Below are 25,246 nucleotides of genomic sequence, written 5' to 3' on the forward strand. Positions count from 1 at the left end.
GAAGAAAAGGGGGGCCTCCAGGAGCCATGGATTCGTGGTGAGTGCACTGAGCCCCAGTGATAACCCTGGAGGCAAAGAGAGAGAGAGATAAGAGAAATAGGGAGAGTGAAAGGAACAGAGAGCAAGAGAGAGATAGGGAGAGAGAAATACACTTGTAGACTTGCTTTACCACTTGTGAAGTGTCCCCATTGTAGGTGGGGAGTGTGAGCTCCAACCCAGGTCCTTGTGTATATGTGCTTAACTGGGCACACCAGTGCCGGGCCCTTCATGTCAGAAAAGCTGTATATCTAAGCCCAATCTATTAGTTGCAACCTAAAAGTAATACTTTTTCTTCCTGTGCTAACTGTAAAAATATAAATATTTTTATTATTTTGTAAGTTTAATAAAAGTCAGGTTGGTTTTGCATTTTACAAATGGAAGAACAATTCTAATAAACATCTAAGACGCCTTCTTTTATATATAGCCTTTTTTTTTTTTTTGCCTCGGGGATTATCACTGGGTCTTGGTGCTGGAACTACGAATCCTCTGCTCCTGGCCGCCATTTTTTCCATTTTATTGAATAGGACAGAGATATTGAGAGAGGAAGTGAAGACAGGGAAGGGGGAGAGAAGGATAAACACCTGCAGGCCTGCTTCACTGCTTGTGAAGTGACCCAATCCTCCGCCACTTAACTCCCCCTCCCTGTAGGTGGGGAGCCAAGGGCTCCAAATTGGATCTTTGCAGGGGTCCTTGCGCTTTATACTATGTGCCTTTAGCCCGATGCACCACCGCCCGGACTCTATGTAGCCTTTTAACAATGTAGATATTACCCTCTATCTAGAAACTGACTAATCAGGAGAAAATATTATATTTATGATTTAGATAAATCACTGATGCAGATGATTATCTTATGGCGTTTGTATGTCATTCTAGTGTTTTTGGTTTCTTTGGGGGGGGGGCATGGTTATCGCTGGTGCTCAGTGCCAGCACTATGAATCCACCTCATTTTTTCCATTTTTTATTGGATAGGACAGAGAGAAATTACCTGCTTCACCGCCTGTGAAGCTACCCCCCCCCATACAGTTGGGGATCTGGGGATCGAATTGATAGATCCTTGCCGGAGACCTTGAGCTTTGTACTCTGTGCGCTTAACCCCGTGCATCATCACCTGGCCCAACGCCAGTGATTTTTCTATTTTCTTTAAAATGGAAGTTTTGCTAATTTATTATTCAAAATAAGAGTTATTTGCAACAGGGGTCTGTGGTACTATATGCTACATAAAATTAGAACTGTTGTTACAACTTAAAAACTTATAACTCTTATCTTTCCTTCATTCAGCTGTTCAAGGATCGAGTGTTATTTTCCGAACTGTGGAGGTCACATTACATAAAGAAGGCAATACGTTTGGCTTTGTAATACGAGGTAGGTAGTGGCTAGAAAATAAGAGCTACCAATATTCTTGGGAAAATTGTCATTTAAATATATTGGGAGTGAATTTGAAGGTCAGAATAAAAAAAGAAAATGATGCTTCGTGTATGTAGAATCTCAAAATATGTGCATCCATTCTTTTTTAAAGAAAGAAGCCAAAATGGGAATCAAAGAGGAATCCACATTCCCTAGATTTGTTTTCAGTCCATAGGCACAGAGACAAAGCCACTATTTGTGAACATTGTCAGGTCAGTAATCCTGACTTTCCACTCTCTACATGTCTGTCGCCTTCTTTCTTTTTTTAATTTCCTGTATTGCTGAATCAAAAATGATGAGTATGACTTCACTTGATCACATAGTCTCAGATGAAGCAACTTTGTTTACGTTCTTTTCTCATAAAACTTTTATTATTATAGTCTTCTAAAAATGGATTGAAGATGATCGAGTCCCTTGGGCACTTCTGTGCATCACCTCAACTCGTTTTATTATGGGGTGACATGAAATATAAAGACTTCTGGTGACTTCTACTTTTTCTGTAAACTCATTAATTTTAAACTGGGATTCTGAATTTTAATACTACACTTTTTATTGAAAACCTCATCCTTCAAGGACTATGAGCATGTAAATGTGTACATATTCACACAGATATATATATATATATACATATATATATTAACAACTCATAATTCCACATGTAACTGTGATTTAAGAGGGAGCTAATAGGCATCAGGAATATTTTTACATTTCTAGACTGTTTCATTTTTTATTTCACTAGAGTCAAAATTATATTAAAATTATTAAGATATTGATTAAAATTAACCATCTTAGCAGAGATGCAGGCATCAAGGAATAAAAGAACATGTTCACTTATTTAGACTTGTCTTAAATGAACTGAACTCTGGGAGCGCAGCGGGTTTAGCGCCTGTGGCATGAAGTGCAAGGACTGGCTTAAGGATACTAGTTTGAGCCCCCTCCCCCAGTCCCCACCTGCAGAGGAGTTGTTTCACAGTGGTAAAGCAGGTCTGCAGGTGTTTATCTTTCTCTGCCCCTCTCTGTCTTCCCCGCCTCTCTCCACTTCTCTCTGTCCTATTCAACAATGCTGACATCAATCACAACAATAATAACTGCAACAACAATGAAAAACAACAAGGGCAACAAAAGGGAAAATAAAATAATAAAATGAACTGAACTGAACTCTAAACACCAGAGTCCATTCTGTCATTCATCTAGCACATCAGTCACTCAAGATGTTTATCAAGGACACCTAAATATACCAACATAGTGCCAAGAATTGTGGAATTGTACAACAAGATCTCTAGCTACAAGGAATTCCAGAATAGTGAATTGAGGATATAGGTTCATAAACTGCTCCAGTGAGGGATGGAGAAAATGACTAGGAAACTAATGACATCGTTTAGATCTCAAGTTATTATACTTTCATGACCAGATCCTATTTTTAGATGGAGCGAGAGATCCAACATGGTTTGCTTTAATCATTCTAGAAGTCTGTGTAAAAAAGAATGAAGTGAATGTTATGAAAAATCTATGCAGTCATTTTAGCTTTGAGGGTGGTATATATAAAATTCTGGCTTTACCATGTGGGTATGAAAGAGAGGTACACATGAATTGCATGCATGTAAACCTAGTTATTGAAAAACCTCAAAAACAAAATACTACTATTGCAAACGTTTATCACTACTTGCATCAATAACAAATCAAATGATAAAGAAATTTAAACCAGCAATAATTTACCACTAAGGGCTAAAACATAATAGATGCAATCAAAACCTACAACCACTTCAAGACAACTATTAACGAAATGCCCTTCCCACAATTTATTAGAGTTTCAAGTAAGTATTGCACAGGTATCAAGTGTTTTGTAATATGAATCTAGGATAGTACTTGGTATAGCATTTTCACATAATCAGCAAATGAATTAATGCATAATTAAATGTTTGCTAGACTGGCATGGATATCAGACTTCTTAATATCACGCTGATATTTCAGCCTTAGTAAAAAGAAGACACTTGGGGATCAGGCAGTAGCGCAGCAGTTTAAACACACATGGCACAAAGCACAAGGACCAGAGCAAGGATCCGGGTTCGAGCCACCTGCAGGGGTGGGGGGAAGGGTTGTTTCACAAACCCTCTCTGTCTTCCTCTATCGCGTTCTCTCCATCCTGTCCAACAACAACAACAATGATAAACAACAAGGGCAACAAAAGGAAAAAAAATGGCCTCCAGGAGCAGTGGATTCATAGGGCAGGCACCAAGCCCCAGCAATAACCCTGGAGGCAAGAAAGAAAGAAAGAAAGAAAGAAAGAAAGAAAGAAAGGAAGGAAGGAAGGAAGGAAGGAAGGAAGGAAGGAAGGAAGGAAGGAAGGAAGGAAGGAAGGAAGGAAGGGGAAGGAAGGAAGGAAGGAAGGAAGGAAGGAAGGAAGGAAGGAAGGAAGGAAGAAAGGAAGGAAGGAAGGAAGGAAGGAAGGAAGGAAGGAAGGAAGGGGAAGGAAGGAAGGAAGGAAGGAAGGAAGGAAGAAAGAAAGGAAGGAAGAAAGGAAGGAAGGAAGGAAGGAAGGAAGGAAGGAAGGAAGGAAGGGGAAGGAAGGAAGGAAGAAAGGAAGGAAGAAAGAAAGAAAGGAAGGAAGGAAGGAAGGAAGGAAGGAAGGAAGGAAGGGGAAGGAAGGAAGGAAGGAAGGAAGGGGAAGGAAGGAAGGAAGGAAGGAAGGAAGGAAGGAAGAAAGAAAGAAAGAAAGGAAGGAAGGAAGGAAGGAAGGAAGGAAGGAAGGAAGGAAGGGGAAGGAAGGAAGGGGAAGGAAGGAAGGGGAAGGAAGGAAGGAAGGAAGGAAGGAAGGAAGGAAGGAAGGAAGGAAGGAAGGGGAAGGAAGGAAGGAAGGAAGAAAGAAAGAAAGGAAGGAAGGAAGGAAGGAAGGAAGGAAGGAAGGGGAAGGAAGGAAGGAAGGAAGGAAGGAAGAAAGAAAGAAAGAAAGAAAGAAAGAAAGAAAGAAAGAAAGAAAGAAAGAAAGAGAAATTTTGGTTTACAAGTGCCTGCCTCATTTTTGTAGATTTCCTGCACTGTGAATCCACGGCTCCTGGTGGCCTTTTTAAAATTATTATTATTTTGCATTTTGTTGTTGTTGTTGGATATGAGAGAGAGAAATGGAGAGAGGAGGGGAAGACAGAGAGGGGGAGAGAAAGATAGATACCTGCAGACCTGCTTCACTGCCTGTGAGGCAACCCCTCTGCAGATGGGGAACTGGGGGCTCAAATTGGGATCCTTATGCCGGTCCTTGTGCTACACACCAAGTGTGCTTAACCCAGTGCCTCCATTTTTGTAGATTTTAATAACTCTTTTTGTACATTGATTGAACATAAAATTTTGTGGAATTATTCTTAAATTTTCAATGGGAAATAAGTAATTTATATCAATTCGGGATCATCTAGAACTTCTTTCTTGCTCAAAAAGTGACCATCACACATTCTGTAAGAATTATTAGTCAATTACAAAAAAAAAAAAAATTGCTTACAGGAACGCATTGTAACTAAGTGTTATCATGGCAGTTAAGACATGGCATAGAAGGAATGAGAGCTAGACTTTATGGAGAGCATTAGAACAATAAGAAAGAAGAGAAAGATATTGTAGATGGAGTGGATTCATATAATACTAGAGATTTTCTTCTTATCAGTTAGAATGCATCCTTAAACAATAAAACAAACATGTAGCTGGTAAAATGGAATTATATTCCTAATAATACATGTAACAGATTCTAAATCCTTGACTCCTCAAACAATAGAATCTCCCTTATACCCATAGAATGGGAATTTTTATTATGACGTAGATCTAGAACAGTTAACTTTCAGATAACTTCCTTACTACCAAATCAAGATGGCTTGAATTAATAGGAAAAGCACTCTGCTGCCAAGTTGTTTTTCACTTTGGACAAGGAAATTTTTAGTAGTGATTTACAATGATAAAATTGTGGGTAGGTCTGCTTATTTAAAATGCAGAGTCCAATATTTAGACTTGATCCACACAGTGGCCCTGTCATAAATATTTTTTTTAAAAAAAAGCTGAGTGAGTGATGCTAGCGTGTCCAAGGTCGAGGATACCTTGGGCTTCTCAGTACACAGTTTTGCTTTATTGCCCCAAACTTGTGGATCATAAACTAAAACTTGGCTCATTATTTCAAATAATCATAAAATGTCACAGATAAAAAATGTAGAGCTATTCCACACTTTCACATTCATATGCTGTGACATATTTAAATTTAGACCTCCAAGCCAAATCAAAATTATGGAAAAGTTTCCTGCTATCTTTAGCCATGATCCTTTTTTTTTCTTGCATTTTTTTGTAACTGGATATGACAGGAAGAAATTGAGAGGAGTGGGAGAGAGAAAGAAAGAGAGAGAGACCTGCAAACCTGCTTCAGCACTTATGAAGCATCCCCTCTGTAGGTCTTTTCATGCCACCATCCTTTTCAAAAGCAAGTTTTTCCTTCAGGGAAAGCTACGGCAATCTTTTTATGATCATCTTGTAAAAGAGAAGTTGCATAATAGTATTTATGTAGATATGGGTACACTGTGCTTTGTTGTCATCATTTTTAAGTATTTCCTGGAAAGTTACTAATATACTATCTTAACCATGAAAGATTTTTATAGAACCCATTGAACTGCGTGAAACACTAAACTACTGAAAATGGATTTTAGTATCAATCAGCTAAAGTAAATACACCATTTGTAGCAGAAGTGAGCACAGATGAAGCACTTTCCTTCATCAGAAACAGCAAATACCTTCGAATCTTTCTCTTAAGATATGTTTTTTAAGTTGACCTCTCTAATTGTATCACATTCGCAAAATATGAGTTTGTTCACCAACACATCAAGGAAGGGGTACTTGGTAATCATATTCATATTTATTAGCTATTACTTGTCTATATGTCACCCAAATGGACTGCCAAGATGGCTTTATATAAGAAAATCAGGTGAAGAATAGTGAAGACACTGGAAACATGAAGAATAGTGAAGACACTGGAAACATTCGGCTTTATTATGGGACTTAGTGGGCTGGGGAGATAGCATAATGGCTATGCAAAAAGCTTTCATGTATCAGGCTATGAGGTCCCAGGTTCAATCCAGGACACCACCATAAGCCAGGGATGAGCAGTGCTCTTGCCCCTCTGTCTCTTTCCTTCCTTCCCTCTCTCCCTTCTTCCCTCGCTCTAAAATAAATTTTTTTTAAAAAAGGAGCCAGGCAGTGGTGCACCTGATTGAGTGCACATGTTACAATGTACAAGGACCTGGGTTCAAACTCCTAGTCCTCACCTGCAGGAGGGAAGCTTCATGAGCAGCGAGCCAGTGCTGCAGGTCTCTCTGGCTCTCTTGCCCATCTCACCTTCCCTCTCAGTTTCCCTCTGTCATATCAAATTAATAATATATGTATATTTTTTAAAAGGCAAGACTTAATAGGTGGGTAGTCATTGTTCTTTCAGAAAAAAATTTTTTTCTTGTTTTCAGGGGTTGGGTGGTGGCATACCTGGTTGAGTGTACATGATAGAATGGAATCCAGCTTCAAGCCCCTGGTCCCTACCTGCCAGGGGGAAGCTTTACAAAGGGGAAGCAGTGGTTCCAGAGTCTGTCTGTCTGTCTCTCTCTCTCTCTCCCCTCTCTCTCTCTCTCCCTCTCTCTCCCCCTCTTTCTCCCTCTCTCTCCCTCTCTCTCCCTCTCTCCGCCCTCTCTCTTCCTCTCTCTCCCTGAAAATTTTGCTTTAAGACTAAATGGAATATTATTTCACTAGTTTTCTCCTGTTGGACATTTAGAATATTTTCCTTTCCACCTCCCCCACCCATCTCTCTCTCTCTCAATATATATCTCTCTCCCCCCCTCTCTCCCCCCCTCCCCTTCTCCCCTCTCCCCTCTCCCCTCTCTCTCTCCCTCTCTCTCTCTCTCTCTCTCCCCCTCTCTCTCCCTCTCTCCCTCTCTGAACATTTTGCTTTAAGACTAAATGCTATATTATTTCATTAGTTTTCTCCTGTTGGACATTTAGAATATTTTCCTTTCCACCTCCCCCACCCATCCATATCTATCTCTCTATCTCTCCCTCCCTCCCTCCCTCTCTGAACATTTTGCTTTAAGACTAAATGCTATATTATTTCATTATTTTTCTCCTGTTGGACATTTGGAATATTTTCCTCTCTGCCTCCCCCACCCATATCTCTCCCCCTCCCTCTCTCTCCCCCCTCTCCCTCTCTCTGAACATTTTACTTTAAGACTAAATGCTATATTATTTCATTAGTTTTCTCCTGTTGGACATTTGGAGTATTTTCCTCTCCACTTCCCTCACCCATCTCTCTCTCCCTCTCTCCCTCCCCCTTTCTTTCTTTCTCTCAGAAAAATTTTTCTTAAAGAAGAGAGTACATTCTTGCTTCACTGCTCTAGATAATAGAACAAGTGGATGAAAGTTTAAGTAAAGTCAATGTCAGTGACTATTAAGAACTTTCTAGCGCCCCTATGCTGCCAAATGTGCAAGGACTGAACGTAATCAGCAGGCCAGCACTGAGACAGTACAAGTGGAAATTAAGGAAGCACAAATGAAGACATTTATACAACGGGGACTTGGATTTTACAAAAGAAACTTATAAAATTATCTTTAAACTTTTATGCTTCTGAAAATTATTGAGGAGGAGGAACCAGGCAGTGACACACCTGGTTGAGTGCACATGTAACGATATGCAGGGAAGTGGGTTCAAACCCCTGCTCCTCCCCCAGAGGGGGTGATATTTCACTAGCATTGAAGTAGTGCTACAGGTATCTCTCTTTCTCCCTATCTCCCCATCCACTCCCCTTTTCATTTTTGTCTGTCTTATCTAATTAAGAGAGAGGAAAAAAAGAAGAGTTACTGAGAAGGGATTAAATTTAAATCCCCATGTCAGCATTGCCCTTGGTATGACATGCCTGCAGATTTGCTCAAAATATTACAAGCAGCCCATTTTTTTAGAGATAGTATTTCTTTTTCTTTCTTTTTTTTTTCTTCAGGACCATATATTCCAGTTCTCTAGGTTCCACCACATATGAGTGAAACTATCAAGTAGTTGTCTTTCATCTCTCTCTCTCCCTCTTTGCTTTCTGTTTTCAGGGTCATTGCTGGGGCTTGGTGTCAGCACTACAAATCCGCTACTCCTGGAGGCCACTTTTTCCATTTTATTGGATAGGACGGGGAGGAATTGAGAGAGGAGGGGCAGATAGAGAGAGAGAAAGAAAGATAAAGACCTGCAGACCAGCTTTGCCACTTGTGAGGTGTCCCCAATGCAGGTGGGGAGCTGGGGGCTCAAACCGGGATTCTTGCTCAGGTCCCCACGCTTTGTCTCATGTATACTTAACTGGATATGCCACCACCCAGCCCCCCTCCCTTTTTTCTTTATTGAGGGGGATTAATGGTTTACAATTGACAATAAAATACAGTAGTTGGTACATGTGTGATATTTCTCAGTTTTCTGCAAAACACACCCTCCACCTAGAGCCTCCTCCACCATCATGCACCAGGACTGAAACACGACTTCCCTCTCACCCCAGAGTCCTTTACTTTGATGCAATACACCAAACCTAGTCCAAGTTTTGCTTTGTTTTTTCCCCATTTTGATCTTATTTTTTAACTTCTGTCTACGAATGAGATCATCCCATATTTATCCTTCTCTTTTTGGCTCATCTCACTTAACATACTTCCTTCCAGCTTCATCCAAGATGAGGTGAGGAAAAATTCATCGTTTTTTAGTTGAGTAGTATTCCATTGTGTATATGTACCACAACTTTCTTAGCCACTCATCTGTTGTTGGACACCTGGGCTGCTTCCAGGTTTTGGCTGTTACAAATTGTGCTGCTATGAACATAGGTATACACAGATCTTTTTAGATGGGTGTGTCTAGCTCCTTAGGATATTTGCCCAGGAGAGGAATTGCAGGGTCATAGGGTAGGTCCATTTCTAGCCTTCTGAGAGTTCTCCAGACTGTTTTCCACAGGAGTTGGACCAATTTACATTCCCACCAGCAGTGCAATAGGTTTTCTTTGCCCCCACAGCCTTTCCAGCATTTGTTGTTGCTCTTTTTTAAAATTTTATTTATTTATGTATTCCCTTTTGTTGCCCTTGTTGTTTTATTGTTGTAGTTGTTATTGTCATTGTTGTTGGATAAGACAGAGAGAAACAGAGAGAGGAGGGGAAGAGAGAGGGAGAGAAAGATAGACACCTGCAGACCTACTTCACTTCACCACTTGTGAAGTGACTCCCCTGCAGGTGGGGAGCTGCGGGCTCAAACCAAGATCCTTCCACAGGTCCTTGCTCTTGTTTTTGATGTATGGCATTCTCACAGGAGTGAAGTGGTATCTCATAGTCTTTGCATTTCTCTGACAATCAAAGACTTGGAGCATTTTTTCATTTGTTTGTTGGCCTTTTGAATCTCTTCTGTGGTGACTGTTCTGTTCATATCCTCTCCCCACTTTTGGATGTTTTTTTTTCTGAGTTTGGTTATATATATATATCCTTTTGTCTGATATATGTTATATAAAGATATTCTTCCATTCTGTAAGGTGTCTCTTCAAGGATGGTTTATTTTTCTGTGCAGAAGCGTTTAAATTTGATGTAGTCCCATTGATTTATTTTTGTTTTAGTCTTCCTTGCAATTGGATTTGTATCACTGAAAGATGCTTTTAAAATTTAGATAGCAAAAGAGTTCTGCCAGTATTTTCCTCTAAGTATTTGATAGTTTCTGGTCTAACATTTAAGTCCTTGATCCATTTTTCTTTTAAAAAAAACCTATTTTTTATTTCTTTATTGGGGAATTAATGTTTTACATTCAACAGTAAATACAATAGTTTGTACATGCATAACATTCCCCAGTTTCCCATATAACAATACAACCCCCACTAGGTCCTCTGTCATCCTTCTTGGACCTGTATTCTCCACACACACCCACCCCCACTCCAGAGTCTTTTACTTTGGTAAAATTCCACTGATCCATTTTGATTCCATTGATTCCATTCCTTGATCCATTTTGAATTTACTTTTGTGTCTGGTGAAATGTAGTGGTTCGGTTTCGTATGCATGTTTCAACCCAATTTTTCCAACACCATTTGTTAAAGAGACTTCATTCTCCATTTAATAGTCTGGCACCTTTGTCAAAGATTAGGTATCCATAGGTATGGGGACTAATTTCTGGGCTCTCAATTCGACTCCACTGGTCACTGTGTGTAATTATGTTCCTATACCAGGCAGTTTTGTTTTTTTTTTTAACAGTGGCCCTATAATATAATTTGAGATCTGGGAGTGTGATGCCTCCAGTTCTGTTCTTTTTTCTCAAATTTGTTTGGCAGTCCTAGGTATTTTCTCATATAAACATTTGTAGTTTTTCAACTATTCTCTTAAAAAAAAAAATTGGGTGGGTCCTTGATGGTGACTGCATTAAATTTGCATATGGCTCTGGATAGAAAATTCATTTTGATGATGTTAATTCTTCCAGTCCAACATGGAATATCTTTCTACTTCTTTGTGTCTTTTTCTACTTCCTTGAATAATGACTCTTAATTTTCAGTATACAAGTCTTTCAATTCTTTTGTTAGGGTTATTCCTAGATATGTTATTGGGTTTTAGTTACTATGGTAAAAGGGACTGGTTTCTGGATTTCTTCTTCTTCTGACTTAGTGTTTGCATAAAGGAATACAACTGACTTTGTGTGTGTGTTAATTTTGTAGCCTGACACCTTTCTATAGTGCCTGGTAATTTCCAGGAGCTTCCTGATGGATTCTTTGTGTTTTTCTAAGTATAACTATAATATCATCAAGCAGCCCAATTTTAAGGGAGGATATTCAGCCACTTGAATATTTAATTTTTTTCTTTTTTATTTCTCTACCTACCTTGCTTTAATTGAACTTTCTGCTTCTAATATTATAGGTTGTAAACCTACTATAACCAGGATTGACTAGCAGCAGCTATATTCGCTTGTGCTCTGTTTAAAATAACCGACAGCTGTTCTAACTTGGCTACTAATGACTAGGAGACACTATTGTTACACTAGTTAATATAAACACTTTACATCATGTGACCCCTCTTATATATTGACTGAGAAATGAAAAATGGTGAATTCAGAAGCCTAGTCTATATAATGTGAATAAGCTTTTGAAGGTTATGCTGGAGGGAAAGTTTGACGTAAGTTTTCCTCCACACAATAGTAAAAGGCACTTCAGTTCCTCACCTGGCGTGTTGTAAGTGAACTCTTCTAATGGCAATAATAAAAGTTTTTTCAAGTTGTATTCCTTTTCTTTGCCAGGGGGAGCACATGATGACCGAAATAAATCCCGACCTGTTGTGATAACATGTGTTCGTCCCGGAGGGCCTGCTGACAGGTAAACTCCATCTTTCTGTGTCACTGTCCAAACAAATGAAGTAAAGCTGGGGGCTTTATTAAATCAGGACTGGAGCTTTTAGTAGTAGATGGATAGGAAGTAAACATATGTAGTGTAAATACTGAAAGAATTGAAGCTAACTGAGCAAAAGCATAATTTGACTCCAGTAAGTGCCTAAGTCTTAGCTATCTGCCCTGGCTACCCTAAGTGACTTAACAGTTTGGAGCTCAGTTTCCTCCACCGTACAATGCAGAGACTAATATCTACCTATCAGAAGTTTCAGTTTTAGCAGAATGGAGATATATGGTACCTTGCAGGAGGCACTGCTGTACCAATAGCACTGAATAAAGGCTAGGAAGGAACTATCTTCAGACAGGTGATTTTAGTGCATCCTCTCCACATGCTGACCTCTAGCCTGCAAAGAGTGCCTGGTGGTGGCGGTCTGAATCATAGTATTGGGCTGTTGGAAAAAGTCATGATATATTTATATTTTTGCCCCCAGGGTTATTGCTGGGGTTCAATGCCAGCACTATGAATCCACTGCGCCTGGTGACCATTTTTATTGGATAGGACAGAGAGAAGTTGAGAGAGGAGAGGTAGATAAGAGAGGACAGGGGGGAGGGGCAGGCAGCATTAGCGCACATGGCACAAAGCGCAAGGACCGGATTAAGGATCCCGGTTCGAGCCCCCGGCTCCCCACCTGCAGGGGAGTCACTTCACAGGCGGTGAAGCAGGTCTACAGATGTCTGTCTTTCTCTCCCTGTCTCTGTCTTCCCCTCCTCTCTCCATTTCTCTCTGTCACATCCAACAATGAATGACATCAACAATAACAATAATAACCAGAACAAGGCTACATTAAGGGCAACAAAAGGGGGGGAAATGGCCTCCAGGAGCAGTGGATTCATGGTGCAGGCACTGAGCCCCAGCAATAACTCTGGAGGCAAAAAAAAAAAAAAAAAGTGAGGGAGAGAGAAGCAAAGACACCTGCAGACCTGCTTCACCATTTGTGAAGTGACCATGCTCCCCCACACACACGTGGATAACAGGGGGCTCCAACCTCGATTCTTGTGCAGGTCCTTGAGCTTCTTACTATGTGTGCTTAAACCAGTGCACCACTGCCAGGGGCCCAGGCTATAGCACACAAGGTTAAGTGCACATAGTACCAAGTGCAAGGATCCTCGTTGGAGACTCCCCACCTGCAGAGAGGGTTGCTTCACAAGTGGTGAAGCAGGTCTGCAGGTGCCTGTCTTTCTCTCCTTTCAATTTCTCTTGTCCTATCCAATAATAATAATAATAAAAAAGGCCTCCAGGAGCAGCGGATTCATAGTGCAGGCACCGAGCCTCAGCAATAACCCTGGAGAAAAAAAAAAGAAAAAAAAAAAAAATCAGTGCACCACTGCCCAGGCCCCATGATGCATTTTTCTATGGAAAAGTATATCGTGACTTTTCTGACAACCTAACATTATTAACAATGTTCTGATATTTTGATGATAATTAAGTACATCAGAGTGAAAGTGACTTCTAGTAAAAAGGAAGGTTGTCAATCTCTGGAGCTTCCTCTTTCATGTTAATTTGAATATCTGAAGGGCAACTCCTTCAGCCCTTATATTATAAACTTTAGGGAGGTCCCAAGTCAACTCATAATTTAGATGTCTCAACAGATACTTACCTGTGCATTAATTTTCCAGAGCAAAAGACAACTTCATAGTATTACAGAAACACTAAATGTTATTGATGGTTAAGAGAAAAACACACAAATTACCCTGACTCTGAATAACATTTACAATATTTCTTAAGAAACTGAATTAATGGGGATGAGTGGTGGCACACCCTGTATTTTGCACAAGGACAGGTGCAGGGACCCTGGTTTGAGCTCCCTTCCCCCTCCCCCTGGCCCCCACCTGCAGCAGGGAAGCTTCACAAGTGGTGAAGCAGTTCTTCAAGTGTCTTTCTTTCTCCCTAACTCCCCCTCCCTTCTCTCTTCCCTATTGAATAAAATAGGAAAGAAAAAAAGAGAAAAAAGGCCTTTGGGAGCAGTGGATTCATAGTGCAGTACCAAGCCCCAATGATAAGCCTAGAGGCAAAAAAAAAAAAGGGGGAGTTAGTTGGGTGGTAGCGCAGCGGGTTAAGCACATGTGGTGCAAAGCGCAAGGACTGGCATAAGGATCCTGGTTCAAGCCCCTGGCTCCCCACCTGCAGGGAAGTCGCTTCACAGCCAGTGAAGCAGGTCTGCAAGTGTCAAAAAAAAAAAATGGAGAAGAAAGAAAGAAATTAAACTAATGATAATATCAATAAATACAATTTAATGAGTGTCAACTACGTGTCTAGAAATGAAGCTAAGTGATTGACAGCATATTTTATCCTCAGATCCACCCAAGTAGATGAGGATTTTGGTTTATTTTTTTAAATATTTTTATTTATTTATTATTGGATAGAGACAGAGAGGAATGGAGAGAAGAGAGGAGATAGAAAGGGAGACAGAGGGACACCTGCAACCCTGCTTCTCCACTCATGAAGCTTTTCCTCTGTAGGTGGGGACCAAAGGCTCAAACCTAGGTCCTTGTGCACTGCAGTGTGTGTACTTAACCAGGTGTGCCACTGCCTGACCCCTTTGGTTTTTTTTTTTAATGCACATTTACAGATGACAGGTTCATTTCTAATTTGTTTAGATGACTTGCCAACTAGTTTTTGAAAGAACTGGGATAAAATTTTTTCCTTTCTAAGCTCATACTCTAAACTCTCACACACACAGACACACACACACACACACACACACACACACACACAAAGTCATATAAATTAGAGAATGTAAAGTCACTGGCTTCTTAGATACATTAATATATATTTGCCTTTTGAGAGGATAGTGCAACAAAATTTCCAGGAAAAAAAAATTGCCTTTTTCCCTTTGGGGACTTTTTTTTTTATGAGTTGCTCTATCTAAAGCAAATGAAAATATTTTCACTTATTCACATTTACAGCTGGAGTTAACAGAACTACTAGAACTGGATTACTGATTTTGTGAGCAACATTTTTACCAAATTAATATAAGGCTAAAGGAAATACAAAAATTAAAAAATAAGAACTGAAGAGCTGAAATACTTAAGTGATAAATGTTTGATTATTTCCAAATCCTAAATTTGCAATTTCCAAAATTTCCAAAATTCCCCTCCTTTGATTATCTTTCATCTCCATGATGCTCTGTGAGGCAGGAGGGTTATAATCTTAAAACCTCTGGCTATTCCTCACCGCTGTTGCCAATGTCCTGAGATATTGATATGCTCTTTCAGTGCCTTCAATGTATATGGTCACAGCAGAGAGAATAGTATTTGCTAGCCTCTTCTAGGGAATGTGAAACTGAATCAACTTAATGATCACCAGAGAACCTTATAAATCAGCAGAAATTTACAGACTAGGGAAATTTTTCACCAGTGCTTCCTATCCTGCTTGGAATAAATTGAATGGGATCAGCAGGTTTTGCTGCTCACCTGGCTTTGGGAAAATAAGTAAATGCTATTTCCTGGGCTTTAAAAAAAATCAATTTTAGACATTTAGGCAAAAACCTAGAAAAGGGAAAGTAGACCTTCGTTGCTTTTTCACCTTAAGAGTTAACTGTGGGTAGCCTGGTTATTTGATAATGTGTGGCTATTTTCTTATTACTGATTTTTGTATTGAAGCAATTTTCTGTTCAGGGTTACCTCTTTTACTCTCTTGCTATCCCACTTGATGCCTAAAAGGAAATGCCACTGAGACGGATGGCAGAACATGTACAAAAGAACCACTTTGGCTAAATGACTATTAATGTTCATCCCCACTATGTTAAATTAATAAAGACTGCCTCTTTATTCTCTCTGCAGAGAGGGGACCATCAAAGCTGGCGATAGGTTGCTCAGTGTGGATGGAATTCGACTTCTTGGGACCACGCATGCTGAAGCCATGAGTATTCTTAAACAGTGTGGACAAGAAGCAACACTGCTGATAGAATATGATGTCTCAGTAATGGGTATGTCAGAGTCTGAGGTTGTCATCTTTAAGCTTTGGGATGCCTCATGTCCATCCTTGATAAGCCACTTAGGCTTGAGAATGAACTGTAATATTCTTCTGAAGCAGACAGAATTTCATCAATACTATGTCATGATTCTGTTTGGGTTCAGGGAAAGGTAAGTGGTACTTTTCAGCTATTCAGAGTTCTTATGTCTATAGGTCCTACAATAAGAAGTCTTTCTGTTAGAATGTGTCACCTTGCAGTCAGCTCATATGTGTGGATTATTCTTTCCAGGAAAGCATTTCCTCCTAGAAAATCACAAAAAAATTGTATTTTTAATTTAGGGGCTAGTTCTTTTTTTTTTTTCCACTACCAGAATACTAGAAATACTAGGGAATTCCTTTCTTCCTGTAACTTCACAATATGAAACCAACTAGTTCGATATCTTGGAAATTACAATTCACTGTCCTATGTAGGGAGCAGAACAAGAACCATGGGGAACACAGTGTCACTGACTAAAATGTGAAGTTAAGGGCAGTATGCTTTCTGTGAGGATTCCAGTAGAATGCAACTCTTTCGCTACGCTCACAAATAGAATAAAGCTATAGTAAACTCGAGCTTATAAATGTTAAGAACTGAAGGTTTGTTGACTAAGACAAGAAACTTACTGGAGAATGAATTGGAACCAGAAATTGGGACTTAAATCATGTTGTAAGTACCGTTTACAATTATCAGACCTGATCATATGACCTGACTTTATTATTAAGTTTCATGCTTCTGAAATGTAGCAGAAGTAGCAGAAAGACTCTGTTCACTGTGCAGTCATCTGTTTCCCACTCTGTACAATTCATGGAAGAACAGTGTTGTTTGAAAGTATTCTTAATCCTTACACTGGCCTGAACTATTTTAGAGAAGTCTGAGTATCCTAAAAGGTGTAAAGAGGCTTAAAAGATTTCTTATCAGGAAAAATGGTTTACTGTGCCCTTGACATGGGACATTTGGGAATGAATGAACTTTACTCCATTTTTCCTTTTTCATGTCTTCTCTCCTCTTCTTTTTTTTTTTTTTCCTCCTCCAGGGTTATTGCTGGGCTCGGTGCCTGCACCATGAATCCACCGCTCCTGGAGGCCATTTTTCCCCCCCTTTTGTTGCCCTTGTTGTAGCTTCGTTGTGGCTATTATTATTGCCCTTGTTGACGCAATTCGTTGTTGGATAGGACAGAGAGAAATGGAGAGAGGAGGGGAAGACAGAGAAGGAGAGAGAAAGATAGACACCTGCAGACCTGCTTCACCGCCTGTGAAGCGACTCCCCTGCAGGTGGGGAGCCGGGGGCTCGAACCGGGATTCTTACACCGGTCCCTGCGCTTTGCGCCACATGCGCTTAACCCACTGCGCCACCACCCGACCCCCTTCTCTCCTCTTCTTTCTCTTTCTCCATCGTTGTGACTTTTGAATTAGCTAGTGAGTTAGACTGTTTTGAGTTTTATTTTTACTTCTGTTGATTGATTTTTTTTTTGCTATTAATTTGGGCCATATATTTATTTCCCTTTCTGTTACATCATTTACCATATAAGTACTAGCAGTGGCTATTATTTTATTTTGAAAGGCACAGAGAGAAAGAAAGAGAGAGGTTAGGGGAGACAAAATAATGGTTATGCAAAAGAATTTCATGCCTGAGGCACCAGAAGTTCACATTTAATCCCCTGCACCACCATAAACCAGATCTGAGCAATGTTCTAGGAACAAAAGAAAAGGAAGGAAGGGAGAAAGAGGAAGGGGCGGGTGGTTGCACATCTCATTATAATGTGCAAAGATTCAGGTTCAAACCTCCACCTGTGAGGAGGGACTCACAAGTGATGAAACAGTGCTGCAAGTGTCTCTCTGTCTCTTTTTATCTACGTGTTCCCCCTCAATTTATGTCTCTATACAAAGTAAATAAATATTTTTAAAGAGAAAAGAAGACAGGAAGAAAGAGAGAGAAAGAAAGAATGAAAGAAAGAAAAAGAAAAGAAAGAAAGAAAGAAAGAAAATGAAAGGAAGGAAGAAAGAAAGAAAGAAAGAAAGAAATGAAAGGAAGAAAGAAAAAGAAAGAAAGAAAGAAAGAAAGAAAGAAAGAAAGAAAGAAAGAAAGAAAGAAAGAAAGATTTCAAAGTCAGGACTTGATGCTTGCAAGGCATCCACTCCAGTATAAGCCACTTTCCTACATTAGCAGTGTCTATTTTAAATGGCAGTCACACATTATTTTAGAAGATGGCACAAGGCATTATTACCACTAAAATTGAAGCAAATGTTCAATATGTTATTCGGTCTACAAATACTTATTGAGCAAAGTAGCAGATACCAGGAATACAGAAGCAAAGAAAAAAAAAGATACGGTTTTTCTACTATTTCTTCCATTTGCTACCATATTTATTATTATGATGCTTACAACTTAGCAAACAGGACCACAGTCAAACATAAAAGCACATATAAACTGGGATCATAGGGGAGCTGAGCAGTAGTGCAATGGGTTAAGTGTACATGGTACAAAGCACAAGGACCATATTAAGGATCTCAGTTCGAGCCCCTGGCTCCCCACCTGCAGGGGAATCGTTTCACAAGCAGTGAAGCAGGTCTGCAGGTGTCTTATCTTTCTCTCCCTCTCTCTGTCTTACCCTCCTCTCTCTATTTCTCTCTGTCCTATCCAACAACTATGACATCAATAACAACACTAATAACTACAACAATAAAAAAAAACAAGGGCAACAAAAGGGAATAAATAAATAAATATTTTTTAATTTAAAAAATCTATTAAAAATAAAAATAATAAACTGGGATCATTACCTAACATGATGGAATTTTTTAACTTGAAATGAGAGCAGATATAGGTGAAAGTTGGCAGTTATCAATGGGGTATTCAGAGAAGAGGTGGCAGATAGATTAAAAACATAGGCTGGGGCCCAGGCAGTAGTGCAGCAGGTTGAGCATGCATGGTGCAAAGCACAAGGAACCCAGTTCGAGCCCCAGCTCCCCACCTGCAGGGGGTCACTTCATGGGCAGTGAAGCAGGTCTGCAGGTGTCTGTTTTTCTCTCCCCCTCTCAGTCTTCCCCTCCTCTCTCTCAATTTCTCTGCCCTATCCGACAGCAGCAATGGCAATAGCAATAACAACAACAACAAGGGCAACAAAAATGGGGAAAATGGCCTCCAGAAGCAGTGGATTCATAGTGCCAGCACCTAGCCCCAGTGATAACCCTGGAGGCAAAAAAAAAAAAAAAAAAAGGAGGACTATATTATGATGGCCTTAGCAGCTGGCCTCATAGAGACCAGGGCTCATCTTGGGGGGTAGAGGAGGGGTAGCACTTTAAGGGAAGGTCTTCATCTCTTTATCCAGGAGGGAATGAGGTAAATGTCCTGTCTCCAGCTTAACCTACACATTCTGTACAATGCCTGGCAACTTTCATACCCAAGAGTTTCCACCCATTCCCTTAGAAATGGGAAAGTGGGCCATCAGGAAGGAAGTTCATTGTAAAGTTCTCTAAATTGCTAGATTCAACGTTAGCACAGAAAATTCAGTTAGGAGACTGATTACATACTGTAGTGGCTATTCAGAAAGGCCTTCATGCCTGAGGCACCAGAGATTCATAATCAAAGCCCAGTCCCACCAGAAGCCAGAGGTAGGTTGCTCTGGTAAATAATAATAATAAAATAATAATAATAAATAAAGCTCAGTTGGGTTCAGTTTAATAGAAAGTTAAATTTTAAGATCCTTTCTATAACAGCAATAAAATAATAAAATTTCTATAAAAAGTAAGTATGAATAAATATATTGCCCAATTAGATACAGATGTAGACAAAAGCTTGTAGATTTAAAAAAAAAACTATGCAAATGAAGCCTAGATCATGTCCTTATCTAAGAAGTCTTAATACCTAAAAGATGTCACATCAAATGCACCATAAATCTGTTTCTATTCAAAATTTTAAAAAAAGGAATCTTGGACTGGGGGGAGACCTTAATAAGCTATTTCTAAAATGTATATGAGGTAAGAAAACCACCTTATCTCTCCTGTAAAATAAATAAGTCATTAAAAATACTTGGCACATATATCCAAATGTCCTCTAGAAATGCGATAGTATTTTATATTTCTTTATTTATTTGTATTTTTTATTTATAAAACGGAAACATTGACAAAACCATAGGATAAGAGGGGTACACACAATTCCCACCACCAGACCTCCGTATACCAACCCCTACCCTGATAGCTTTCCTACTCTTTAACCCTCTGGGTGTATGGACGGACCCAAGATCATTGTGGGATGCAGAAGGTTGAAGATCTGGCTACTGTAATTGTTTCCCCACTGAACATCGGCATTGATAGGTCGATCCATACTCCCATCCTGTCTCTCTCTTTCCCTGGTGGGGAAGGGCTCTGGGGAAGCGGAGCTCCAAGGAACATTGGTGGGGTTGTCTGTCCAGGGAAGTCTGGTCACATCATGCTAGTACCTAGAACCTGGTGGCTGAAAAGAGAGTTAACATACAAAGCCAAACAAACTGTTGGACAATTATGGACCTAAGGCTGGGATAGTGCAGGTGAGGCATTGGGGGGTCCTCCATTTTGTAGATCGCTAGTAGGCATATTTTAGTTATATTTCAAAGGGCCTGTAGCTATACTAGTGTTTGGGGGTTTTGTTGTTGTTTGTTTGTTTGTTTGCCTGAGCCTGAAAACTGATATGTAGGTGGATCCTAATTATTGTCTGGGGAGATGATGTCATGGCTGGGAAAAGGACCAGAAAGCTGGATCAGGGAAGAGAGTAGCTCCCTAATATGGGAAAAGGGTATAAATATTACTGTAAACCCCATCAATTTGATGTGATCTGGGGCCCATAATTAGCTTAGGAGCCTGTGTGAACTCTACACCCCTCTAGATCTAAGCTCACATTCTGTGGTCATGAGTAGGAACATTCCATGCTGACCCAGAATCGACCCATCTTCCTCAGGTGTAGCATAGAGTATATTGTCCATCCTCCCTTCAGAGGATGGAACATTCTCTACCATTGTTGATCCAGATTGAGGGCAAGGTCCTATGGGGGCCCACAAAGGGGTCTATTTTGTTGTTCCTGATAGAGATGACTGGAAACAATGGAGAGAGGGATTTATTTGAGGTCTAGACCCATCATGTCTGTTTGGGAGACTCAGGACTCCCCGATTAGGGCCCCAGCTGGTAGTATTTTATATTTCTTTTTTTTTTAATATTTATTTTATTTATTCCCTTTTGTTGCCCTTGCTGTTTTTTTGTTGTTGTTATTATTGTTGTTGTTGTTGTTGTTGGATAGGACAGAGAGAAATGGAGAGAGGAGGGGAAGACAGAGAGGAGGAGAGAAAGATAGACACCTGCAGACCTGCTTCACCGCCTGTGAAGCGACTCCCCTGCAGGTGGGGAGCCAGGGCTCGAACCGGGATCCTTATGCCGGTCCTTGTGCTTTGCGCCACCTGCGCTTAACCCGCTGTGCTACAGCCCGACTCCCAGTATTTTATATTTCTACCAGCAATGTTTTAAGTGTATTCATCTCTCCAAAGCTTATCAACATTGAATATTATCAGTTTTGAGCTTTTTGATTTGTTAGGTGAAATAACATTTATGTTTTAATTTACTTAAAAATTTCCCAGTGCAGTTGAATAGTTTGTTCCTAAGAACACTAGCCATTTTTTTTATTCTTTTTTTGTCTGCTTACAACCTTCATTCCTTATTCTGCTGAAGTTGTTCTTAGTTTTGAAGTTAATTGATAAGCAGAGGCTGCATATTAAGGACACTACTCATTATCTGTTTTTTGTGAAGAGTTACTTGAGAGTTTGTTTCCTCTTTCTGTCATTGAAATTTCTCATTTAGACCTAGTATTTCACTAGGGACATTATTTGGGATAGAACTCTCTTGTCAACACTTATGTATCTCGGGAAACTTTCATTTTCATTTTTCAGTGAAGGAACTTGGGCCTGACTCTAAAAAGGACATTTTTCCCAGACTCACCATCCTCTTCATTACACTGTTTTTCACAGAGTATCTGTAGTGAAAACCTTTCATCCTAACCTATCAATAGGGTCTGTAGTTACCAGTCTGAGTAAAAGATATTACAGTCATAATTACTGTCTTTGTATACCCTGTGAAACAGGAAAGGAGAACATTAAGCTTGTGTGCTTTTGCCCAGGCAACAGAGTTTATGAATCTCATTGTCAAAATTCAGGCTTTCCCCTAACTTCATATGCTGTTAGTAATAGTAATTCTTGCATTCAGTCAATCCCTTTTATGTTCAATATATCTTACAAACTTTATCTCCTAACAAGCTGGGATTATGTATAAATCTGCCAATGCCCATGTCCAGTGGAGAAGCAATTAAAGAAGACAGAGCTCCCACTTTCTACACCCCAAAAAGAATTTTGATCAGGAGGTCGGGGGGTAGTACAGTGGGTTAAGCGCACATAGCATGAAGTGCAGTGACTAGCATAGGGATCTGGGTTCAAGCCCCAGCTCCCCACCTTCAGGGGAGTCGCTTCACAGGCGGTGAAGCAGGTCTGCAGGTGTCTATCTTTCTCTCCCCCTCTCTGTCTTCCCCTCCTCTCTCCATTTCTCTCTGTCCTATCCAACAACAATGACATCAATAACAACAACAATAATAACCACAACAACGATAAAAAAAAAATAAAGGCAACAAAAGGGGAAAAATAGCCTCCAGGAGCAGTGGATTTATGGTGCAGGCTCTGAGCCCCAACAATAACCCTGGAGGCAAAAAAAATTGATCCATATTCTTAGTATGGGAGAAACGATAGAGGCAAGATGAACAGAGGGCTCTGAACTCTAACTCCATCAGGAACCAGAGAGAGAAAAGGAAAAAGGGAGGGACATTTGGAATGTAGTTATAGATACAGCTGTTCCTTTCACACCTTACCCCTCTCAATCCAATTTTACATGTGAGCAGTTCTCAAGTTTAAGTTGAATCATCCTTGATTTTCCTTTGTCCCACTTAGACCTAGATGTTTTATTTTTATTTTATTTATTTTTGCATCCAGGGTTATCACTGGGGCTTAGTACCTGCACTATGAATCCACTGCTCCTGGAGGCCATCTTTTTCCATTGTTTTTATTGCTGTTATTTTTGTTATTGTTGTTGCTGCTGTCATTGTTGTTGTTGGATAGGACAGAGAGAAATCGAGAGAGGAGGGGAAGACTGAGAGGAGGAGAGAAAGATAGACACCTGCAGACCTGTTTCACTGCTTGTGTGAAGCGACCCCCCCCCTGGGGGGGGAGGGGAGCAGGGGGCTCGAACTAGGCTCCTTGGGCAGGTCCTTGTGCTTCACACTGTGTGCACTTAACCCACCCGGTATGTTACCACCTTGCCCCCTGTTTTAATTTTTTTTAATCACATATATATACTTGTTTTATGTGAGAGGGCCTGAAGCACCACTCCATTCTCCTGGAGAACTGCTAGCACCTCCAACTCATGTCAATCTCTGTTCTTCCTGTCCATCTCCATTTCAATCCACACACAAGGCCTTTACACTGCATATGCTGAATCATATCATTCTTACTCAGTGTCACCCCTCAGAATTTCAGATAGAATTTAACTCTATGTCATGCTATGGATCCCTGCATGTACTACCCCTAACTCAACTTGATACTTTCCCAATTGTTTTCTACTTTTTGAGGCCCAAGGCACAATGTTTTCACCTCCTCTCCTATACCAGACTCCTGTCTCCATCACATCACATCTCAACTAGGTTGCCTTATTGTATTTGCCTAGGAGCCTTTGCTTTTCCTCCAGTAATTATCACCATTATCGTGTTAATTTTCTGGTGAGCCAATCTCATCCATTTAACTAAGTGCCTAGGGAAGGCACAGAAGCATATTTTTTCACTGCTATATGCACAGTGTATGCCTTAAAATATGAAAATGATGCACCTTATCTGTTGAATAGAAGAAATGCAGATGGCTTAAAAGCTGTTGGTCTATTGTGTTTCATTAACTTGAGAGCAAATTTTTACTGTTCTCTGAAAAAACACCAAAGGTAGTATAGTAAAAGATGTCATAATGGGTGAGATTACCAATTTCCAGTCATATTCTGATGGTCACTCTTCTTATCCTCTCCCTTCCACTTCCAATCACTCCCTTTAAAGAAGCCCTATATATATTCAGGTTACAGATAAAAGTATCAGGGTACCTGAATCCCAAAGAGCTATGGAAAAGAGTTCTCAGTAGCTCTTTGGCCCACACCCACCATTGCTTTCTGGCCCAAGTGTTTATTAGCAATTTTCAGTGACTTTGGAATACCTTTTTTTTTTTTAAGAAATTTATTTTATTTATTTCCTCGAGGGTTATTGCTGGGGCTCAGTGCTTACACTATGAATACACTGCTCCTGGAGGCTATTTTTTTCCCCTTGTGTTGCCCTTGTTTATCATTGTTGTTATTGCTGTCATTGTTGTTGGATAGGACAGAGAGAAATCGAGGAAGTCAGATAGACATCTGCATACCTGCTTCACCTCTTGTGAAGCAACCCTCCTGCAGGTGGGGAGCCGGGGGCTTGAACTGGGACCCTTATACCCACCTGTCCTTGCGCTTTGTGCCAAGTGTGCTTAACCCGTCACACTACCACCCGGCCCCCGGAATATCATAGTTTTAAGAGTCTAAAAGAAAATGTTAATCTGGAAATCCATCTTCTGCAGGAATATATGAGATTCCCCCAAAGAGTAGAGGTGCACCAATAGATACCTAGACATTATTTCTCTCCAGTTGTTTGAAGATTGGAAAGTACTGGGGATAAATTACAAAATGATCTCTTTGTGTCTAGCTCCCTCCAACTTTAGAAAATTTTGCTTTAATAATAAAAAAAAAAAAAAACCACCAAAAGTGAATTTTCATGATAGGAATACCTAAGGGTTCACAAGAGATTTTTGAAAGGTGCCCCATGGGACCTTGGCTGCTTGAAAGATTGGTCATCGGAAAAGTCAGCACACCCAGCCCCATTTGAACTTGCAGCCATTGCTTCTAACTAGGAGTATAAAGCACTGTCATCCATGCTCATTGCTCAACCTTTGTCATACCCCACACCTTCCACAGGGACCTGAGTCTTGTAGATCCTGGTAAAGGAAGCTTCTCCACAAGACGTGATTTCAGATAAGCAGCATATATTTGAATAAATGGAGTCCTAAGGCTTGACATTTGGGGCTCACTGGAGACTTTCATTCTAGTGTAATTAAGCCTGTGACTCTCACAGGGGTAAAAAAAATTTTTAAAAGCAAGGAAACAGACAAACAAAAAAGAAAAATAATTACCAAGTCATATAGACACTGAGGAGAAGACAGATGTAGCTATCATTCATTCAGGGTGACTGGAGAGATTCTCAAGTAAGACTTCACCTGCATTTCTGGAGAGTCCCACTAGCCTCCTGCCTTGTGTGTTTGGGCTCATCACTGTGGCTGTCTGCTGCTTAGGATGCCTTGAGAGAT

General features: G+C 40.2%; 1 protein-coding gene across 4 annotated transcripts in view; it reads left to right on the top strand.

Annotated features, from left to right (window-relative positions):
• Window positions 1-25,246, top strand: part of GRIP1 (glutamate receptor interacting protein 1) — a 795,045-nt gene that overhangs the window by 620,068 nt on the left and 149,731 nt on the right. For all 4 annotated transcript variants that reach the window (XM_060194981.1, XM_060194983.1, XM_060194984.1 and 1 more), the window contains exons 5-7: window positions 1,318-1,401; window positions 11,717-11,792; window positions 15,647-15,792. In XM_060194981.1, the coding sequence (XP_060050964.1) occupies window positions 1,318-1,401; window positions 11,717-11,792; window positions 15,647-15,792 (306 nt within the window). The remainder of the gene's footprint in view (window positions 1-1,317; window positions 1,402-11,716; window positions 11,793-15,646; window positions 15,793-25,246) is intronic.

Source organism: Erinaceus europaeus, chromosome 7 (genome assembly GCF_950295315.1).
Source record: "Erinaceus europaeus chromosome 7, mEriEur2.1, whole genome shotgun sequence".
Classification (NCBI taxonomy): Eukaryota; Metazoa; Chordata; class Mammalia; order Eulipotyphla; family Erinaceidae; genus Erinaceus; species Erinaceus europaeus.